Source organism: Cyprinodon variegatus, unplaced genomic scaffold (genome assembly GCF_000732505.1).
Source record: "Cyprinodon variegatus isolate N-32 unplaced genomic scaffold, C_variegatus-1.0 Scaffold431, whole genome shotgun sequence".
In the NCBI taxonomy this organism is placed as follows: Eukaryota; Metazoa; Chordata; class Actinopteri; order Cyprinodontiformes; family Cyprinodontidae; genus Cyprinodon; species Cyprinodon variegatus.
In genome coordinates this window covers 236,818-259,992 of record NW_015150884.1, presented here as the reverse complement: position 1 = coordinate 259,992, position 23,175 = coordinate 236,818, and the positions used below count along the sequence as shown (strand labels likewise).

Here is a 23,175-nt window from a genome sequence, read left to right as displayed (position 1 = left end):
TGAAATGTAATGAGCATATGAGGAATACATGAACACTAATGTTACATCGGTGTTTAAACCCTTAGTGAAATAAAGCTTGTCCAAGCTTCAGCAACAGCATGCAGTCCATTCTGTTAGCGTTGTCTTTACTCATCAGTAAACACATGTTGTTTGTTCTGTCCCTAATTATGCCAGACCTGCAAACCTTTTTGTCCATTTGGAAAGGTTGAGTTTCCATCCAGCTGGAGTTTTGCAGGCAGGCCACACCAAGGCAGGCTCTCTCTCTGTCCCAGTGGCTCACAGCAGGGGTCCTCTTTGTCTCAGTGGTTCACCAAGGCAGTCCTTCTCTCCAATCTGGCTCTATACATTCTGAAACTCAAGAGAAATGTGTTGCAAAAGGTCTGTTTTGTAGCAGTTTTGTTCTGAAAGGTTACCACAATGACCCATCCTTGATGATTCTGGAGATCTGGGACCCCCTGGGCCTTGGTTCTCCACCACAGTGGAGAGCCGGGCCGAAGCGGACCCCAGCTTCATGGGCAAGGGAGAGGAGGCAAAGAGAGAGAATCCTGTGTGCTCTGTGATTTTGTCTGTCCTCACACAGAGGGGGTGGTTGATCGCACCCCTGTGGGCTGCCATGTGACTTGCCTGTGAAGGCCTTGGCTGAAAAGGGGGGGCCACAGAGGTCCCCCAGCTGTTATTCACCAAACTTTTATTTCCTTCTCTGGTCATCATGTCGAGATGAAATATGGACACTGCGTCCCAATGTCCAAAAACCATGATCATGGCATATGGCACAACATTAGCATAGTAAAATAAACACTAATCAAAGGAACATTTTGCAAAATAAAACAAATAAAACACCATCAGAGCCAGCGCTACTTCTTACATGGCTTTGCCGAGAGAGGGCTGCTGAAGACGGGCTAACATTAATCTATCTTTTTTTTTTTTTCCATTATGGAGCAAAGGTTTTCATCTTGCATTAAGTAAGTAGTGCTCTCTGATCTCACCCAAATTCTCCTGGACCTGTGGAGCACAGTCTACAAAGCCCACTGAATCAAACCCCTACAGATCCATGCTACCACCCCTTCATCCCTCAAGTAAGCAAATCAATCAGTCATCCGTTGTCACCATCCAACTCCTTTCTGATCAGCCTGCCTTCTCCCTTCAGACCAACCAGAGAGTTTATTTGACTTCCTGCAGTTCTCTGCTTCGAGATTCTTGTTGCTGTAGTAATAAAATGTTAAAACCCACTGGTTCTCTATGTGATTCTGCATATAGGTTAAGAAAAAACTACAAATCAGCATGACAAAATATGCTCTGAATTAATTATGGAGGGGAAATCAGGTAAACTGAGAATGAGTGAAAAAAAAAAAAGTACATTTCTGGGTTGAAGCTGAGCTATTGCTTGACACTTACTGTTGAGTCGGGTCATGATTTCCACATAAAAAAAAGATATATCTTCCCCCACACTATATGCTTTTACAAAAACCATTAGGCCAATGCTTACGCATGCAACCCCAATTTATAGCTTGCATTGTGTTTGTTCGTGTGTGGGTTTGAGATAAAAAGCAATTACCGTAGCTCCCATAGAGCCTAATGGAAATATACCACACCAAATCAATAGAGATTAAACCTGCATACCCATGTGACATTGGTTTGTGAATCCTTTTTGAAATCTATCATGATGCAGGTGGATTCCATTTCCTCTATTTATTTACATCTGATTTAACTGCATGCAGGAAGATGAGTAAGACTTTGGAGGTTTTCTGGTTCCACAGAGGATAAATTATCCAAATTTGTTGCACTGCTCATTTGTACATAAATGAAATATATATATTTTAAGCAGATCCTGTACCATGTATCTTTCATTCTTTTGATTATTAAGGGATGAAAAATCTATATGATTTCTTTCTTTTGTTTTAAAAGGTTTTAACATCCCATTTGAATAGAGTCGTAACAGCGCAAGATTTTGCATTAAAAAAAACACACACAACTCTAAAAAGCATCTTTGTTCTATACAGACCAGAATGAATCTCTCTTCTAGCCTATTAAATATTCCTGTTGAGGGTTTTGTCTGAGTTTTCCTCTTTCAAATGAAATGTGGTTATGAATGATGAACCCTGGGGAACCTTGTACTAAGACAAGTCTTTACAGCACCATCTGTAGATGGCATTTTTGAGCACACATTTTATAGACCTAAATAGCCCTACTGGGGCCTGCTGATTTATGTTTTCATAATATGTCATATATGTTATCACTTTACAGCTTCGGCTGCTCCGGAACACACATAAAGTCCCCAGGGAATCCAACAGAGGAGGGCAATATCTACGTGTAAATGGACAAGTAATAACTCAATCTAACTCTAATCATTTAGATTTCAGTGTTATTTTTTATGGACCCACAGTAGTTTGAGTTGACATTCAATGGAACAAAACACTTGATTAGAATATAAATCTATTTTTATAAAAAAGGCATTGCTTTTGTCAGGTTTAACAATAAACCCTTTACAATTGCAAAAAAGAGCAAGTTGGAAAAAGGAAGTCTTGAAATAAAGATATATATCTACATGAACAGCATCAATAATATCATTTATACGTAAATAAAAATGGGATCAGAATATATATAAATATATTGGCTTTCACAGATTAGTTAGAACTTATTATTCTGTATTTCTGATTTTAGGAATACATTTTCTCTCGAGCAAGCTCTATGTTTTGCAGTTTAATTTCCAGCTTCTGTGCTATGTTTGCACCTCGTAAGGTAAAGTGAATATTGTATGCACATCCCCATCTTTACCCTTTAACAATGAAACTTCAAAGTTCAGGGTGCATAATTTTGAGTCCTACATCAAACAGCAACTCTCATTGGGTAATGACAGGTAGCAGCAACATCTTAGACGATTGAGTTACCATGGCAATGCGTTGAGGAGAGCAGCATGCAGAGGCGACAATAGCCTTCTGAATAGATTACTTTTTTTAAGGAGAAATGCCCCCAGCTGGCTATTTCAGAACATGGAGGCTCAGGAGGGAACTGCAGACTTTTGTATATTTGTAAGGGCAGTCCAAGATTCATCAGACATGTTTGTCCCATTAAGGCAACTGTAATTACATAGAGACAACCCAATATGTGTGCACCTGCACTGTATTTATGAACTCTTAATTAAAAGTTACAAGAATGCGTTTATTTAAGATGGGATGTTATTAGACTTTGGAAGAACATGTATTTGTAAAAACGATACTTTTTTTGCTAAAGCCAAATAAGTTACATATTGTCCCTTTAAGTAATCAAAGAGGACCGGCAGTTCTTGTATCTATCGGAATACCCAATGAGAGCAACTGCGATTATACATTTATTGATTATCTAATTTATATTGACAGTTAAAGGACACACTACTAAAAATGACATCAGGGTTAGACAAATTGCCTTCCACCCCATGCATAAAGCTGTAGAACTGGACAGCTCCTTCAGTGAAAGACTGTTAAACCCTTGGTACACAAAGAAGCACTTTCGCAGATCCTTCCTCACAGCTGTTTTTAGACCTTAAAATCTTCACTAAACTTCTTTGCTTTTAATAGACCCACAGAGTTTTTACGACACTGCTGCTAGTTGCACAGCTTTTCTCTGCTCTATGATTGTTTTCACAGTCATGCTCTTATTTGCCTTTCTTCTGTAACACACTGTGGTTCTGGCGTACATTCTTCTTTTTTTAATCTGACCTGAGTATTTCTTTTAAACTGACTGAATTGTTATATTTTCTGAGATGTGAATTTTCATTTGTTGGACAGTCTATTCTAACTTTTTTGTTTCATAGTTTTCAATTCACACATGTACCTATTCTATTCTATTTAATTTAATTTTACTCTATTCTTTTCTTTTCATATAATGCTGATCCAAATTTAAAGGGATTTTGCTAGAATAATTAGAGAGAAACTTCAACCACTAATCATTTAACCAAGTGAAACAGCTTTAAGACCTTTACAAACGTTTGTAAATCTACCTATCACTCAAAGGATAAGGACAAGAAGAAAAAAAAGAGGGCAATGACCTCAAATCTGATCACCAGTATAAGCAATTCCATCTATTTGGCATAGGAGTTTGTGCTCTCATTTCCAGGACTCCTGATGTCCCTCTGGCTGTGGGCTTCAGTACATACCCTCCTTTTCTCAATAGTAGAAATATCAGCACAAAATCCTCTAACACAACCTTGGGGATTGACTCCACACTTATAGGATCATGAGACATCTGATGCAAAACTGCAGCTATCAATACACCTTGAACAGGTCACCAGGTCGTCACAAGCCATCACAGAGACACCTAGGGAAAAATAACCATGGTCATATACTTAGACTTAAGAGCAAATTAAAAGAGCAATTAACCTAGCAGTCATGTTTTCAGGAAACTGGAATACCATAAGAGAACGTGCACATGCATGGGGAAAACCTGCAACTGCTTACTAGAAAAGCCCTTTTGCTTTGACAAACCACTCATTTCAGATGCATGTCAGCTCGACAGGAGAAATGATAAGTCTTCATATTCTTAGTCTGACTCAACTCATAAAAACCAGAGACATTCTGTTACAAATCACAATTTATTAGAGGAGTTAATGTGATTGACATGAAAGGGGAAAGGATATAAGCTTTTGAATCTCTCTCTTCTCTACAGACACAATAACTAATTTATCCATCCAGCAGAAGACATGGGATTCGTTGGAGTGAGCAAATTATCTAAAATGCAAGGAGCAGGTTATGCAATCACATATTTCAATCCCAATATTTTCTGCATTAAACCAACTCAACATCAATGATATTTTCCAAATATAAATCCAATTACTGTGTTGTATATTTCTATTTGACCATCTTTTTTAATGCAACCAAAAGGATATCTTGTTAACCAACTGCCTTCAAAACCAACCGAATTATTAAATTGAGTCCACCTTTGCATAATGTAGTCTAAATAAACCCAGCCATTCTGAGAAGCCCTCAGAGGTTGGTTTAAGAAAATGAGAGAAAAAAACCTCATCATGAAGACAAAGAAACACATCAGACAGATGTATATTTCTTGGGTTAGGTTATGAAACGATGTCAAGACTGAAGCACAACTTCATCCTCCATTAACATACCAGAGCTGCAATCGAAAAGTTTAATTGAATGCATATTTATATGTTAGAAAGGCTCAGCTACTTGTTCACCGAAGCCCTCTGCTGTATCATTTTCCCCTTTTACTTGGGTTTGTCTATCACAAAAAAATCCCAGAAAATGCGACTTTAAAGATGTGATAATATGCGGAAAAAGTTGAAGGGGTGTTTGTAAAGAACTCTACATCTTAAAGCTGGTTGCTAGAGCCGAAAGTAAAATGGTGAATTTCCTTCCATTGTCTTCCTACATGACAGCTGGATAACCTCTGGATGATGAATTAATGAGGCATGTGTGTGCAGACCTGAGTGAAAGAGAGAGGGGTGAGAGAGATATGTTTGTCTCTGAGAGGGGGGGGTCAACTGGGAGAGCAGTCCCATTTTATATTCAATACTACAGCCTCTTCTTTGGTCCAGGGGTGTCTTAAGAGAAGGAGAAGAAAGCAATTTGGCATTAAAAAAAGGAAACAAATCAATGGGAAATGTTGTCAGGGTGTGGTCAGTGAAGAAAGAGGGCGATAGAGGAGAGGATGGAGCTGGAAGGGAGGAAATGTTAGAAATGCAGAGATAGGGGGCATGACATGGTGATGGATGTAAAGAGAGAGCGGACAGCACATGAGCAGCAGCAGAGGTGTAAGCCAGTGGAGATATGCATAAAGGCCTGAGTTAGAGTTAGAAAGAGGTGGGGTATGGAGAAAGAAAGGAAGCAATGCGTGGAGTGAACTAGGGAGTGGAGGGAGGGGGGGTAAAGGATGAGCTCATTGCAGTCGCTGGGCTGATGACACGAGGAGCGGAGGCGAGGGATGCAGGAGGGGAGGGGTTCGCTGCTTGTCTGCGAATCGATGGCCAGCGTCTGAGTGCAGCACACGCACACAGCTGCAGACAGCTCTGACGGCAAAACCAGCATCTGCCCTCCTCTCAGAGGTCCCAACCATCCCTACTGGGAGAAAAAAAAATATTCAAAAAAAAAAAAAAATTAAATATCAGCTGATGGTTTTGAAGGCTTGAGATCACTCAGTTTTCCCCACATTGAACTACAAACTGATTGAGGAGCAGAGAGAAGCAGCTGATTCTTATGTCTGCTGCCTCCCCCTCCCTCCCTTCCTCTCTTCCTCTTCACTCTCTCTAACTCACACATCCACACCCACACCCAAGGATACCCTCACTGCTTCACTGCTGCTGTTTCCCACACACTGCCTTGCTTCTTTCCTTTTCACTTTCTGCCTTTAGAGAAAAAAATATTAAAGCTCTCTGGGGAATATATGCTCACCTGACCCTGTTGTTTAGACTTTTTTGGACACTCTTCATTTCTCCATCCTTTCTCTCCTACTTTGCTGCTACCTGTGGAGGTCCCTCGGTTCTCCGGTTCTACAGCGCAGAGAGGAACCATGCTGGGTTTGGACGTGTGCGAGTTCGGGGGTCAGGTGCTGGAGCTGCTGTGGCTGACCATGTGCTATAACGGTGAGGTGATGGAAGCCACAAGTTACTCTAATTCTAGCCATTTACTTATTTCACTTGCATAATATAATCTTATTCTTATTTGGATTGCTTTGAAAGGGTGTGGGCATTTTTAGGTTTGCCAGAATAACCTAAGGAGATCAAAAGCCATCAGCCCAAACCCTCCTGCTTCTTTTTGTTTTATTTACAAGCATCTGTCTAATTTTTAAACATATGATTTTATTTAAAAGGATTTAAGAATGAGAAATGTGGATGTAAGCATGCTGATACAGCATGTGCAAGAGTCAAATGATGTCACCAACATCTGCTTTCACATCTGATGGTTATCCCTCCTTCTGTGTCTGTCGTGCACTCAACACAAGGCAGATGTGTGTGTTTTACTGCGCGTGTGTGTTTTGTGTGATATACTGCAGCAGTTCCTGAGAGTGGCAAATGAAGAACTGATGCCAGGGTTCCCCCCTCTGACACAGATTTAAAGTGTGACAGTTTGACTTTTCCTCCTTTAGCAATGAAAAGGAACAAGAAGCAGGGCGGAGAAAAACCTACTTGAGGTCGTTTTGAAGACAGATTGTTGAATGGTGGTGAGGGAGCTTTTTATATGAGCGGCAATGAATTAGAAAAGTCATGAATTATCAAAGCACATTAAATTTTTACTTCTGCTGAGCTCTAATTTTGGTGCAAGTTAGACTCTGCTTAAATTTTCCCATTCATTGTAAATCCAATTTCCGGTGCTATACACACCTTTAAGTGTTCCCATCAGGGGGGCAAGGGTTCTCCAGTTTTATCGGTGATGGAGAGGGCGATGATATGATGCTGTCTAGTTTTTCAGAGATGCTTAGATTGCTTAAAAAGAATACACTAACTTAATTCTGCCTTTATTATTGTAGCAACCCCTGTGCAGCAGGCCAGGTGCATAGAACGCATGCATCCCTGCTGCAACACAGCTGATACAAATGAATGGCTCGTTACTCAGCATTAATCAGCTGTGTTAGAGCAAGGATGCATGTAGAATCTACAGAGGTAGGTGCACTTACGTATGAGCATGAATGTCATTCAATGTAATTTATTTTCTAGGTTGGAAGCATAGTACAACAAATAACCTTAATAAAGCATTAGGAATTTGGTGCTTCCTTAAAAACTATACACAAAAGCTCAAAGATCTTTTTTTAACCCTGCTAGTATTTGGATAAATGTCCTTTAGGTGGTTGGATGTGCTTCACATTCTTTTTGTTGCCAGATCTGTCTCAATATTTGATTACCTTTTCTTCTTGCTAGACTTCACAGGGTTGACTCCCTGGCCCCCCGAGTGGATTTAAAATTCTTAATAAGATTAATGCTTGCATGCTTTGTGCAAAAAATTTAAAACTACAGTAAATACAGACACTTAATATATGATAAAGATCCTTATCATGCCTTAATGAGGACAAGTTTCAACCACCTGGCCCAAACTGTTACCTATACAGATGAAAGGTGATTGGTGTTCAAGAACAACCCAGCAACCACCAAAATGTATGCACTGGATGTTTCTGAGGCCTTTGATCATGACTGAAGGATAAATACAACCTTTGAATGTGAAACCAACCTAAATTATTTATTTCTCTGTTCAGATTGTCTAAAGCAATTACATTTCATAATTTCATCATCTGTAACACAGGCTTTATCTTGCTTATATTAGATATTACTCTAAAATAACTTGTAGGAAAAGTATATTCAAACTTTGGCTTAATAACCTTCAAGGAAATTAAGGATCTACCAATATGCATATTTATTATGACTTTCTAATCGACTGTCGTATATAGCCACAGAAACCAAAAAAAGAAACTAAAACACTATACAAATTATCTATATTTATCACCAAAAACATTTGTGAAATAGTTTATTTGTTAAGAATCGAACAGGATCGGTAAATGTGAGATGTAAAAGTCCCAACTCAGAGATGCAAAAGCTTTGAAATGGAAATAATTGGTATACAGAAGTTGACGCAATGAGTTGTTGTCTTTGTACACTTATGCAAATGCTTTGTTTGCACTGATTAAGATTTAATCACATCAGCATGCATTCTTTGTAGAAATTATTAACATTTAAGCCACATTTCCATCCATTTTTCACGCTTGATCCCTTCTGGGGTTGCAAAGGGTGCTGGTACCTATCTCCAGCTGTCTATGGGCAAAAGGCAGGGTACACCCTGGACTGGTTGCCAGTCCATCACAGTAAATTGCCTGTCCTTATATAGTGCTTTTTCAAGTCATTCAGTCATTCACCCATTCATGCACACACTGATGGTTGCAAACTACATTTTAGCCACAGCTGCCAGACAGAGGCCAGGCTGCCGTACACTGGCACCACCAAGGCCCTCTGACCACCATCAGTAGGCGATGCAGGTGTAGTGTCTTGCCCAAGGACACAACAACACTGAAAGCCAGAGCCCGGACTTCAACCGTCAACCCTTCAATTTCAGGGTAAACGCCTACATCTGACGCCACTGTCGCCCCATAAGTGAAAAAACATTAAAGACAAATAATGTCAGAAGGTACTTACAATGGAAATTGATATGACATTCATTCTAACATGAGTGGCATATATAAAATGGGCTTGCTTGATAAAGTTTGCACATATAGTCCCATATAGAACACATGATAAGATATCCCAACATAGGAGAAGAAACGGCAGCCTTAATTTCCTTTCTTGTGCATTTGAGTATAATGTAAACACTAATTATCTCCAAATACTGCCAATGTCTACTATAGACAACATAGTGATAGGTGTTTAGGACACCTCAATCGCTGGTGTAGATCTGTCCATACGTTTATCAAAGATGTGAACAACTATTATCTACTGCTGTTTTTTTCTCTGCTTTATTTTGCAAAAGATTAAATATCTCTGCAATCTTAATGGTACTTTTTTGACAAGATTTGACTCATCAAATAACATCATGGAGACTTGGCAATGAAAATAATTGGCAGACCGAGGAGAGAGCAGTGGATTTTGATTTGAACGTAGGAGGTGATATGATCAGAAGATAAATGACATGACTAAAGAGCCAGAAGAGAGTGAGGGGGAAGATCTGTAGAATGCTTTGGTAACAAAAAAAAAGATTGGCTAAGAAAAAAAAAAGGAGAGCGAGGGCAGGAGGAAATGTTGGACATTCGAGTGTGTTGCCAGATACATTTTATAAGCTGTCAGTCATCAAACACAAACCCCCACAGCCAGAAACATGCCCTTATAAAAGGCTGAGTGACATCTTCTCCTGTCCATCTTCATTTCTTTTATTTCCTTTTATTTACAAATGTTCTTTTCCCTCCAATTTCCTTGTTTCTTCCCTATTTTTCTACTGGCTAGAGCATACTGCATTTTATCTATTGCACGTCTCTTCAGTTATCTTTACTCTATATCCCAGTCTTAGATTGTCAACATTTATTCCTTTTTTTTGTCATTTGTGTTTAAGAGCCTGAGTGATCCGCTTATCGCTTCTCTGCTGCATCACCTGGTAGAGATAAATGTGACTGAGTGGGTGAGCAGACACATACGAGACCAATCAAGTCAGTCAATTAGACAACCTGCTGTCTCATCAAGACTGACTGAGCAGCCGAGGAATTGCTACTGCTTTCGTCTGGTTGTTTGCAGGAAGAAGTTGTTTCTTTCTTTAGCTGACTGAATCTGGTGTAGCCAACATACAAAGCGTGCTTAGACCAGCACTAATATGGGCGTTTGTTGAAGAATTACATATTTTTAGAGTCAAAGCTGATTGGTAAATAGCAATTTGTTATTGTCTGGGTGAATATTTGATTCTGATTGGCTGCAGTGTCCCTGTAAAGAAAGTGTTATAGGAGACTTTTAAAACGTTTCCTATCAAATAGCCTCATTGCTCTAAATCAGGGGTGGGCAACTCCAGTCCTGGAGGGCCTGTATCCTGCAACTTTTAGATATGTCCTTGACTTAATACACCTGAATCAAGTAAATAGATAATTTCGAGAGATTGATTGTATACTGAGGAGGCAATTCAACCATTTGATTCAGGTGTGTTGGACGAATGATGACTCTAAATGTTGCAGGAAATCAGCCCTCAAGACCTGGAGTTGCCCACCCCTGCTCTAAAGGATTGTGCTGTCTTCCTCTTATCATTGTATCAGTGTTACACCATATTATGTGACCCAACAGTGACTCATTGGTGTGCTGTTGTGGATTTTCCTCCCAGTACTTACTTCTACCTTCTTTACTTGTTTGGCAGCACACCACCCACTGGCATGGCATAAGAATTACAATGCCTATTGCAGCTTTGTTGGCTTCAGGCACTTTTACAACATATATTGTTACAGTTAAGGTTTTTCAATGTGGACACCTTAATTGACTTCGTGTGGATGTAGTCTAATACAGTAGTAGTGGTTTAAAAATCCCCCTTCAGGCCGAAAAACCAGCCAAATGGCCTCTGGTTTCCAGCCAACTTCCCCTTAAATTCCAGCCGCTGAAGTATCACCCCTCTTTCTGCTGGGCATGTCAATAATTACTGTAACTCCACCCATAGGCATTGCTTCTGGTTTACACATTCTAGGGGTTGCAGCTTCACTTACAACCTGTCGGTTACCAGCAAAGGACCTGCCAAAGACCCACTATGGAAACAGGGGAAGTTTTAAACTGCTACTACAGTACCTCTGCTTTGCTTCAGATGGTTCATTCCTCCATATCATCCTTTAATTTCTGAAAATAAACCTCATCACTCTTTATCCTTTACTTATAAAACAGCTACTAGTACTAGTTCAGTGAGACATGAAGTGGTTTAAAAGCTAAATAATCTTAGGATAACATTTAAATATTCTAGCAACTATTTATATCTCACTTTGACTTTAGAGAATTGCTTTCACCAGTATCTATCATGCTATGAATCATTTAATGCCCTGTAACTCATCCAACTATCCTTTTATTCATCAGATTTTATAAGAGTTCTCACATGACATACTGCAGCTGTGGATCTAGGACTAGCTGGTCAGCCTGTGCCATCGTAAAAAAGGAGTCTGTTAAATATCTGTTGTTAATTAAAATGTATCCTAATGCATCATTTTGTCAATCATTACTGAGTCTAAGGCTCAACCTGAGAAATTAGAAAAAATAGGAAAATGGTGAATGCGACATTTTCTCTGAAATCACTTTTATTTAAGATTTAACAACCAGTTTGTTTGTACGAACGGTTCTTGCATGAGGCCCATTATGGCTTAATGCAAAAGTATAATCTATCCCAGTGGTTTTTTAACCGTGCTCCTCAACTATCACTGTCCTGCAGGTTTTTGACGTCTCCTTGGTATAACACACCTGACTTATATGGAGGGATGATGAACAAGCTCCTGCAATACTTGATTGCTGCTGAGGGGCTCATGCAGTAATTTGAAGGTGTGCTGTGGTACATGAGGACCAGAGTTGAGAACCAAAAAAACAGACAATTAAAAAATATATATATTTGCATCCAATAAAAAGTAAAATTTTATCATTCTAAATCTTCAGACTATTGTTTCTTGTATTACCAGAGAAGGGTTAAACGTTATTTCAAAACAGGTAATGGAGGATGCATAAAACCTGAGCTATGTCTAAAACATATAGTGAAAAGGTGTAAACACTGCTATGGAGAACACAGATTTCAGTGCTTTTAATGTTTGGCAGTGATGGGTTGTTATTTAATATTGACGGATTAAAACGTTTCTCAGATATGCTTCAGGCGACACATTTATAATAAACTTGTTCTGTTACCATAATCGAAGCCCCCATTCACTTTATGCTGCAGCGCTGAATGTTACTTTCATCATTTCTGCTTTCCTGCATTTTCTTTCATTGTAAACTCTGATACTGAGACCTTAAAAGCTCCCCTTTGCCTTCTGTTTTGTTCTTTTTTGTGTACAAGTGTGCATGTTTCCTTTTCTCAGAGGTCTTGTTAAAGTATTAGAGCAGAGCGGTGACAGTGAGACTCCAAGGACTATAAAAAATAGTATATCACTGCTCAGGGCACAAACACACTCCCACAGAATCCCGACATAAAGAGAAAAAAGGTGTTTTTCTGAAGTAGAAATCTGGGTTAAGGTAGGAAGAGGCTGACAGAAAGTAATCATGGAAACAAAAAGATGAGGACAGCAGGGGTAAAAGGAGACAAAATGTTTGTACATTAGAATGTCCCCGATGTCAGAGAAAAATGAATGAGTGATATTCCCACTTTACTGGCAACCTTTCATGATTTTGCAAAAAAAAAATAAAATAAAGGTCAACCACTTCTCCGTTAGATTCTGATAAGCAGATAGAAATATCTAATTTAAAAGTTGTAATTTAACTGATTTACAGATTTATCCAACGCTAACAAAACTAGTCCAGATGCAACAAGCTGCATCTTGTTCCTGTAATCCTAAACTCATGAAACAAAGAAACAGGACTCATCCCGGCTTTGAGCTGTTGCCAGGCAACGGATAAAAGTCATAAATTAGAAACTCATCCAAAAAAGGCAACATTTGAAAATATGAAATGGAAAAAGCAGGGCAGCTTTTTTTACCACACAGGACAGATTTTTAAGGTTTCTAACTGAAAAATCTGAAATAAGGAAAAAATTGTTTATTGTCAATCGATAGCCTCCTTTATACAGAAACAGAGGAGAAGGACTCAGTTTGAATAATTAATTTACAACCTGGATGATTTTGCCTTTGACTTCTAGTCGGGAATTGCAAAGAACAACTTTTTCCAATTTGTGTTGATGTCTGTGATTTGTTTCAGGGTGTTTGTGTGCAGGTGGAATTTTCTGTTCTCATGTGAGCGGTGCTTCCGCTCTGCGATTTCCCCTGAAGCTTAGCAGATTGTAGTGTTGACTTTCCCTAAATGTATTGGTTTAGCTGCAGATTTGCAGCAGCTGTAAAACTGGCTTCATATTTGTGCTAAAATTAAAGTGTGATTCCATGTTTTTTTAATTTATTTTTGGCGATTGCATTTACTCAAATACAACTGGGAAAATAATAAATAATAGTTTTTTTTTTTTCCTCTATGGAAAGATTTTGTTGTTCGGGTTTTCCTTAAGTTTCAACAGTGCATCCTACCAGCATCTGCTTTAGAATGTATGTAGTTGTAAGTGTTTGATTTCACTCAACCCACCGCAAAACACATTTCTTTTACATTTTGTAGAGTTTGATAAAGATTTTTCTCTCACACGTGTGTTTTCTGCCCACCAGTGGAAGATTACTCAAAGGGACGGAAGACTCAACATTTCAAAATGATTTGACAGGTCAGAGTTCAAAGAGGAGCTTTAGGATGCTGATGGGAACTGACTTTTTTAAAAGCGCTCATGCTGGTTTAAAACATGCAGTGTGTGTAAATGTGTGCATTTGCATGTTGTAGCAGGGGAGTAGTGCTGAGTTTGATATGTAAATCCAGCTCGGTGAATCATTTATGAAGTCATGCAGTATCCAAGAAGGAGGATATCTCTGTGGCTTAGAGATTTATTTAGTGTTTGAAAGTGTGAAATATCAGCAGTTTTTTTTTTCTCTTTTGTTTTCTATGTCAAGAGAAACATTAATATTAGTCCAATTTTATCTGGATTTTATCACAGTCTTGGTTCTGTTATGTTTTCTTTTGAGTTTTCAGTTTTACTTTGCCCCATGTTTTCCAGTTTTAGTGGTTTGATTCTTATTTTGTTGTGTTCTCTGGTTATTTTTCAGTTTTCAGGTGCCATCTTGTGTTCTCCTTTTTCACTTGCTCCTTTCCTGTCTGCTCTGTTCTCACCTGCTCCCAATCTGCTTGTTAGTCCTCTCTTTGTTCAGTCTCCCATAAATACACTTCTTGTGCAGTTCCTCAGTGCTGGTTCCTCGTCTAACTTCCTCCAACTCTGTCTCTCTTATTCTCAAGTCTTACCTCATTATGATTTTTTTCCCCCGATGTCCCCATGATTTCTGGGTTGTTTAACTTTTTTCTTGTTGGATATTTTGGGGGATTTTTGGATTCCTGCCTCAGTTGCTTGTTTACCTCACATTAAATCTACAAAAACTCACCTCTGCCTCCCTGCTTCTGCATTTGGATCCTCAAACCACAACCAAATCCTGATAGATTTGTTTTATTATTTCTATTATAATGGAATTTGATGTTGCGTACAGCATGTGGCTGATTCATAACTAACAGGGATGTCTTTGAATGTCTAAATTGCCAACCAGTGCAATTGGTCACAGACCCAACAGTCTGAGGAGTCATGTAATTTCTTCATTACCAATACATGCCTAAAGTCTTTAATGGTCTGCGCATGTTTTCAGGGAAAGCAATTAAGTTCAAGTTAAAAAAAATGTAGTTAATTTAGAGTACATGACACACAGACCTTCATTTTCTGAGACCCTTAAACTAAAGGCCTCAGATCCTAACCCAAAATTGGGACAAAAGCAGACCGACCAAACAGCCCAGTTTTTGACAATGATTACTTGCACTTAATCAAGACTGTGACCAGATTTAGCCTAAAATTCTACGTCTAAATAACATCTTGTGTTTGGGGGGAAAATTAATGAAGAATGCTGATAGATTAGTTCTAGAAACAAACTTCAGATATATGCTGTTTCATGACTAAATGGTGAAATCAAGGCTGAGGTCTCCCACTGCTCCTTGTATGTAGCTGTGTGGTCTACTCCAGTTTCCCCTCCTAGACTTGAAATCATAAATAATAGGTTGCTTGACCGCAATAAGTGGAAGCTTTTTGCCAAACCAGTTCTGGGTCAAACACAGGCTCATCCAGGTGGTTTGATGTAGCATGGCAGGATTAGGTTGCCATGGAGCTACAATACAAGGTTGTGACCCACTACTTGTGATACATTATCTGGTGCTCCCTATCCAGATAAGCACATCCCATCACATACAGGAGATTGGGAAGATATGATTCAGCATCCACAAAAAAATGTGGTCTTTGTTTTAAACTTTGTTTGTTCCTGACTGTTAAGCTAAGAACCAAAGGTTTTCAAAAAAAGGTTGAAAAAGGCAGATAAGTTTGGTTAGATATTTAAAGAGGTCCTAAAGGGGTTTAAAACCAGCAGCTCCTTTTTTTTTTTCTTTTTTACGGAGGATGGTATAGAAGTGGAGAACATTAAAAACTCCTGCCAGTATGCCCAGCTCTGTCTATCTAGACAAGATAACTCAAAAAGCAATGCACAGAAGAGCAAAGAAAGGAATCTAAATGTTATCACCAGACTAATACCAGGTAACCTTGCCTACAAGATTAATTTTCGCTGTTTTTTTTTGCATTTCTTAAACACAAGAGAATCCCTCTTGATCCGCACCCACTTCAACCCTTCAAAACAAGTCAGCCAAACACGTTTTTGTATTATGGTTTAGTAGGGACTTATAGCTAAGGTGGAAGAAGTGTTGAGCCCACAAATTAAAGATGGCAGAGCAAAAGGACACATGCATAGCTGCTGCTTTTGCATCTGTTTTGTCAGAATCCTAGATTTCATGTTCGAATGTGGAACAGCAAGAGTATAACCGTATAACGGTCAAGATGGGGTTTCTGAGGGGCTCAAGCCAAATGCATCAAGTTGCAGCTCCCACATCCTGTTCCTTGCTCCAATCGCCCACCTTTCTTGGGGTCCAAAGTAAGAACACTATCAGGGGCATGAAGGATTCTCCAGACAGCCTTCAACCCTATGAATGTCATTTTGCGATGGACACACACATGAATGATGTTGGTCAACTTGGGACTACAGCCTTGGGGAAAAAATAAGTTACAAATATTTAGCATAAGGATGAAACTCTCCATGAACTCTACATGAAGATGAGGATATTAGCATGTTTCACACACGATATACGTCATGAAATAATGTTTAATTTTTTCCAACTTTGTGTAGTGGGCTGTGCCAGTTTGGTCAAGGATCATATAATTCTTAACCGCCACAAGGGAGGTCAGAAGGCCCCTCTGCTGAATGAATTGATGGAAGAAAGCATCCTACTTCCTGGTTCTAGCTCCTACCTCACTGCCAGCCCTATTTTGGAAAGCACTACAGCGACATCAGACACAGTTCTGCCGTGGATTAAGTGTCCTTACGATTTGAGGTATTTGGATTGAACCGTAGCGTCTCTTCGGACATTTTCATTTGTGACCTTGATTGCAGCAGCGGCTGGTGGAGTTTTCAGTATCAGACGTATACTAAGTTATCACACCAGTATTTCTTTATAAATTAGCAGCAACAAAAAAAAAAAAAAAAAATTATAAAACACTTTATAAAAAAAACAACATAATTTCATGTACAGGTTTAGGCTTTGTGAAGGCAAATGTGTGTAATATGGTGTCAAAAACCTAAAAACATAATGTACCAGTTTAAAAATGGAGAAGCTATTCAGTCTTTATATTTTTTATATATAACAACTGTTTATTTTCTGAGAATGTGTTTATTTAAGAGCAACTATGCAAATTAACAAACACCTAGAAAAAGTACAATATATTATGTTATTTTCCATGTGAATCCCAGATTGTTCATTATTCTTTGCTTTTTCTAAAAAGTGCTTTAAATCACTCCTACCTGTCTTTATCTATGCTAGGTCAGATCCTGACGTTTTAAAGAGGAGGCAGGAAAGCAGAATAAAGCTTTAGCCTTGCTGCATGCAGTTAGCCAAGCCTTGTAGCTAAACTAGGTCCTCTCCAAAGAGACAATCTCTCTTTGGACTAACTGCTGATTAATTTCAATGTTTGGCTGATCAGGTCCAAAGCCTTTCACCTGGAGCTTCTCTTGGTAAGTTTGCTTTAAGGGACCTCACTTCCGCTACTCCACCTGTCAATCAGCTGCACTACGACTGTGACGAAAGTTCCTGTCAGCTCTCCTATACCTTTGCATTGCAGGGGAGCTACTGCGCATGTACAACTTTAAATGAGAGTCTATGGACAAAGAATTTTGCACCCCAGGGTGGAAATACGTCACCAATGCGACAAAAAAAAAAGCTTACCATGTGCTTAAAGAATATTTATCTTGCACATAAAAACAACGACTATATTTCAAAATATTGAAATTTTATAATTTAATTATCTCTATTGGCCAGCCTCCACTGCTTGATTGGCTAAAATCAAACTTTGGCAGGAGGGCACTGCTTTTGTCTTACTGTCCTCTTGACAGGCACCCTGACGATGTCTTTACTAAAGCACTGGTCTATAGGCTGGTATAGAATGATTGGATTGTTGACTCTCCCTAATGGTCTGGAGTACAGTTGTTATTTAGACCTAGTTTTCAGCTTTTTTTGGTTTGGCTACTTTCAGCATGTTTCCTTTGCATGTGGTTTGTATATTTCAGTGTATGCAGGTTCCATTTAGTGCTTGCAGTACTTTTTATGCTTTCAAACTACATGTTTTGCAAATTGGATTCAACTTTAAATTTGTATTTAAATTGCCTTTATGTACTTGAGGTGTGTTTGCACCTCTCAGCCAACATAAAAAAAGGTTGCACAAGCTTAACACTTCATGGGAGGTGTGCAAGAAGGAAGATATTTCTCTCTAAGAAAAACATTAAAGTAGGGCTGATAACTAAGGGTGTGGGAGACAATAAACCAATTAAACAAATTATTAGATAACTCGTACTCGTCGTCTCCCGCTTTATCCGGAAGCGGGGGCAGCAGACTAAGCAGAGACTCCCAGACTTCCCTCTCCGCTGACACCTCCTCCAGCTCTGCTGGGGGAAGCCCTAGGCGCTCCCAGGCCAGCCGAGAGACGTAGTCTCTCCAGCGTGTCCTGGGTCGTCCCCTGGGCCTCCTCCCAGTGGGACGTGCCTGGAACACCTCCCGAGGGAGGCGTCCAGGGGGCATCCGAAGAAGATGTCCGAGCCACCTCAACTGACTCCTCTCTACGTGGAGGAGAACCGGCTCTACACTGAGCCTCTCCCGAATGACCGAGCTCCTCACCCTATCTCTAAGGGAGAGCCCAGCCACCCTGCGGAGGAAGCTCATTTCAGCCGCTTGTATCCGGGATCTCCTTCTTTCCGTCATGATCCAGATTTCATGACCATAGGTGAGGGTAGGAACGTAGACCGAACGGTAAATTGAGAGCTTTACCTTTTCGCTCAGCTCTCTCTTCACCACGACAGACCGGTGCAGCGTATTCATTGTTGCAGCAGCCGCACCGATCCGTCTATCGATCTCCTGCTCCATTCTTCCCTCACTTGTGAACAGGACCCCAAGATACTTGAACTCCTCCACTTGAGGCAGGGACTCTCCTCCAACCTGAAGGGGACAAGCCACCTTTTTCCGGTCGAGAACCATGGCCTCGGACTTGGAGGAGCTGATTCTCATCCCGGCCGCTTCACACTCGGCTGCGAACCGCCCCAGTACACGCTGTAGGTCGTGGCAGGAGGGAGCCAGCAGAACTACGTCATCCGCAAAAAGCAGGGACGAGATCCACTGGTCCCCGAACCAGACCCCCTCCGGTCCTTAGATTATTAGATAACCAAAGTGGCAAATTGAAAAATTAATTTACAGTAATTATTTCTTGACAAACACAAAACTGAGGAGACTTTAGATATTAATTCAGATTTTCCAACTCCAACGTTTGCTAAATATTTATTTAATCAAACCTTTATATATAGTTCAAATGTATATAAGGTATTATTAAAAGAGAAAAGCTGACTGTATTCCAGAAAGATAATGTAAAATTTTACTCTTTTTGTCATCATGGCTTTGATCATCTAAACACAAAATGTTGCTGCAACAGCAGCTGCACTGGTACTAGGCGGAGGCAGCTGTTTGGATCTAGATGGTTTTTACTGCCATTAAGTAACAGACACACAAGCACAGAGGAGTTAGTGGAAATGTTTGTGTCCTTCCCAAGTCATCAAATTACCTCTCTACACAACTCGCGGGTGCTTTACACAGTGTCATCTCATTATGAGCAGTAAAATAGAACCAGAGGATGTTAAACAGAGCTGTTAGAGTGCAGAAAAACATCACAGAGTGTCTCATGTTCTTCAGATAATTGGGAGCTTGGCACATGCAGCTGGAATCCAATGAACTGATGCATGCTTTCTGAGCAAACAAACCTTTTTGATCGACATGAATATGGAAATTCTCATCACACATTTACAGAAAGCAACTGAATTTACCTGTGTTATTACTATTGTACCATCATAATACTGGTATTCACAAACTTGTTAAGACCTTCAGATGCAGATAGTAACAAGAATAAAATAACAGGTTATAGAGAGCTATCAGTCCTGGATCAAATTTCCAGATAAAATCAAACCTATATCGGTACAGATTGCCTGCATAAAGTAATGAGTTATGCAGACAGTGGGCCATTTTTCTGCTTACTGAACCTCTTACATCTTGCAATACTTAGAATTTGATCTGTAGAAACAATTGCTTTATTAAATTGGTGTGGATCAGTAGTTATCTTCATTTCTTTTTTAATATTCCCTTTGGATTTTAGGCACTTTTCAACTAAAACACAATGAATCCAGGGCCAACTTGAGATTCCTGCACAGTGCTGTAAATACTGCTTATGCTAGATGGTAGAAGCATATACAAACCAAGCATAAGAAAAAAAAACACTGTACAGTACAGTATTTAATTTGTTCATTTTCTGAACTCTGTCACTTATTCTGTTATTTTTATACACCTTTTTTAAAGGTCCACATTTGTGTGACGACTTTTGCTTTAATCTAATCTACTAAAAAACTTTGTTCTTCTCTGAAAGCACACATTTTCATAATAAGTCAGTTAGTAAAACCTGTATGATTTTTTACAGCATAATAAGAAATACTGTAGGATGCAAGTGTTAAAACCAATCTGCTCCTATCTTCTTCTAAGGTCTGCTTGCTGACAAGACTCATTTGGCCATAGAGGAGGAGGAGGATGACAGGAACCTCAACTACAATCCTCCGGCACAGAAGACACTGCAGGAGATTCAGGAAATGGACAAAGATGATGAAAGTCTGGTGAAGTACAAGCAGACCCTGCTGGGGCCAAAAGCAATGACTGCAGGTCAGTGAATGTGTTTTATTTATTTATTTTTTTGCTTACCTGTTGTTTACTTTGGTGTCTGTCCTTACTGCAGAGTTCATAAAAATACGCCCTCACTATAGGATAATTGCATTGTTGCTAACTCTCGAACACACAATGCAACATCAGACGTGCTCTCCTCAGCATCTCTAAGCCAGGAGCCAGGCTGTGATGTAGCTCTGATTCCTTGATGGCTGTAACACAACACCACCTCCTCTACAGACTAACAGCTCTACAGTATATTCAGTCAGCATCACTGTAAACCAGAGTACGGAAAAGCAAAGATGGGAGGAGATATAAAAGTCTACATTGTGGCTTTTAAGTATTTGTAGCAAAACTAGTGAGCCGCTAAAGGACACCCGCTGAACAAACTATCATAGTTTGAAATTAAAGCAAGAGTAGCTTTTACATTAGAGTTTATAGAATATGAAAATAATATATTTTTTATCCTTTACCTCTAATTTCATCTAAAGTTTTTAGTTTGTAGCTCAATTGAAAAAGAATGAATGAATCTTTTGTTTCCACTAGATGCCTCTGAGCCTAACGTCAGAGTGACCAAACTGGTCCTGCTGTGTGACGATACTCCTGAACCGGTCGTCATGGACCTCACAGGTACCCCATTCCTCCTCCTCCTCAGCTTCTTGGGTGTAACCGTTGTTGCTCTCTGATCTGATGTACTTCGCACTCTGATTTCTAACAGCAACTCTCTTCAATATACAGTAATGTATTATTTTTTTCTATAATAGGAGAACACCATAATCTCTAATTGTCAAGTGGATAAAAAATAAAAACTGTATTTTTACCCGCTCCATAATGCTACCACTACTGTACTTCCCAATGTGGATGGTACAATTAAGGTTAGTTTTCTGCTCCAAGGACTGTCTGTGTATGTTGGAAATAAATGCAATTGGTTTGTCTTATACCTTATACATGTTCTTTCCATAATGGCTTTCATCTACACCTGGCAGTGGAGCTGAGGATTATTTCTGTTTTAGTTTGTGCCTTCAACATAGTTAAGGAGTTCTTTAATTAGGATTTTAGTGCAGTTAGTGTCTGAGTTAGCAAAAGGGGTTTTGGGGGTCATTTCTTCATGCATAGTGCATAGATGCTTGCATTGTGTTGATGACTTTCTATCAGTCTGTCATACTAAACACGAATATGGCAACAGCAGAGAAGAAAAACTGCCTTATAGCAGTAATAAACCTCAAATCTCAGTGTGAACGGCCTTCTGCCCTGGGACATGAATTTTTGCATATATTAACTGTCATTTCCTCGGTGAGATTCACCCCCTTCTTAATCACAAATACACATATTTAGCCACAAGCCACACAGCCCTCAGCTGGGAAAGGTTAGCTGGTTGCTAGGCATTGCGAAGCACTGTGGTGGTTTTTTTCTAGAATACAAACATGGAGCGATTGGATATGAAACATTTCAGTATGTGATGGAAAATCTGTACCATATGGAGTAAACAAACTGTTTAAGCCAGACTTTTCTACAGCTCTAAGATATCACTTAGATCAGATAGAGGATGTGACAAAAAAATCATTTGAGTAATCGTCTGCAGATCGGTTTTAACTTCAGCTGAGATTTTACAGTCTGGCTGGAATCAGTAGTCTGATCAGAGCTAAAGGAGCCTTCGTTGCAAACTGCAGCCTTTTTTATGGATGTGTTTCATTCAAACATTCGAATGGTTTGGCTTTAAAATATGACAAATATGTAAAAGGTTGATCTAATGTCTCATGAAGGGAATCGCTATTTCTGATTGGGTTTATTGGACAATAAAATGGTTTTCCCAATCAGGTGTGTCACAGAAAAGAGCACGTTTGAGTGTTATACATGTTGCACACTGATGTGAGAATAAAAGCCACTATGGTGAAAATTGTAAATGTTGCTGCTGTCATATTTAGGGGTTCCCGAAGCCAGCCAGTAAAACTTGCTCAAAAGCAGGATTCCGACCCAGATTCCCCAAAATTACAGTAAAGATTTAAACCACTTAGATGCTTACAACTAAACTACTAACCTTAAAGAAGAAGCTATGTTTCCCAAAACAACCTAAAAAGCCAGATCATTGTTTGCAAATGCTAACTATGTGAAAATCGTGTCAAGAAGCATTTGCCATAGTGATCACCGTTGCTTATGAAGGAGAATCTGTCTATTCAAGCTTGGGAACACTTTCCCAATGGTGGGTGGCATTATTATGAAATTGGGGTGTTATGCTGCAGGAGGCCTTATGCTCTTAATAAATAGAAGTAATCAGAAGGAAAGTAGATAAAATACTGAGGCAAAAACTCAGGATATCAGCCAGGACATTGAAGTGGTTACATAAATTAATAGTTCACATTGAAATTTCCATTTACTGCTATGTATTGTTAAATACATATTGTTAAATACATAGTGCATTGATATGACATGAAGGAAGGAAGGAAGGAAGGAAGGAAGGAAGGAAGGAAGGAAGGAAGGAACTATTTCAAACTATTGAAAAAGAACACAGATAGAAAGTCACATAGAATCCTGAGCCTAGAACTATTTTTAGAAGGGAAACAGGACTGAACACTGAATAAATATGAGAAATTTGATGTCTCTTTTCAATTTTCATTAGAACTCCGGCTGCAGCATTTGAGATCAGCTTAAGGCTGTTAACTACT

The 23,175-nt window shown here is 39.3% G+C and overlaps 1 protein-coding gene across 1 annotated transcript in view; it reads left to right on the top strand.

Annotated features, from left to right (window-relative positions):
• Positions 1–6,247: 6,247 nt before the first annotated feature.
• LOC107093535 (rho GDP-dissociation inhibitor 1-like) overlaps positions 6,248–23,175 on the top strand; it is a 27,180-nt gene continuing 10,252 nt past the window's right edge. Inside the window, exons 1-3 of the mRNA XM_015388660.1 lie at positions 6,248–6,571; positions 20,339–20,512; positions 21,059–21,142. Of these exons, the coding sequence (XP_015244146.1) occupies positions 6,499–6,571; positions 20,339–20,512; positions 21,059–21,142 (331 nt within the window). The 5' untranslated portion in view covers positions 6,248–6,498. The remainder of the gene's footprint in view (positions 6,572–20,338; positions 20,513–21,058; positions 21,143–23,175) is intronic.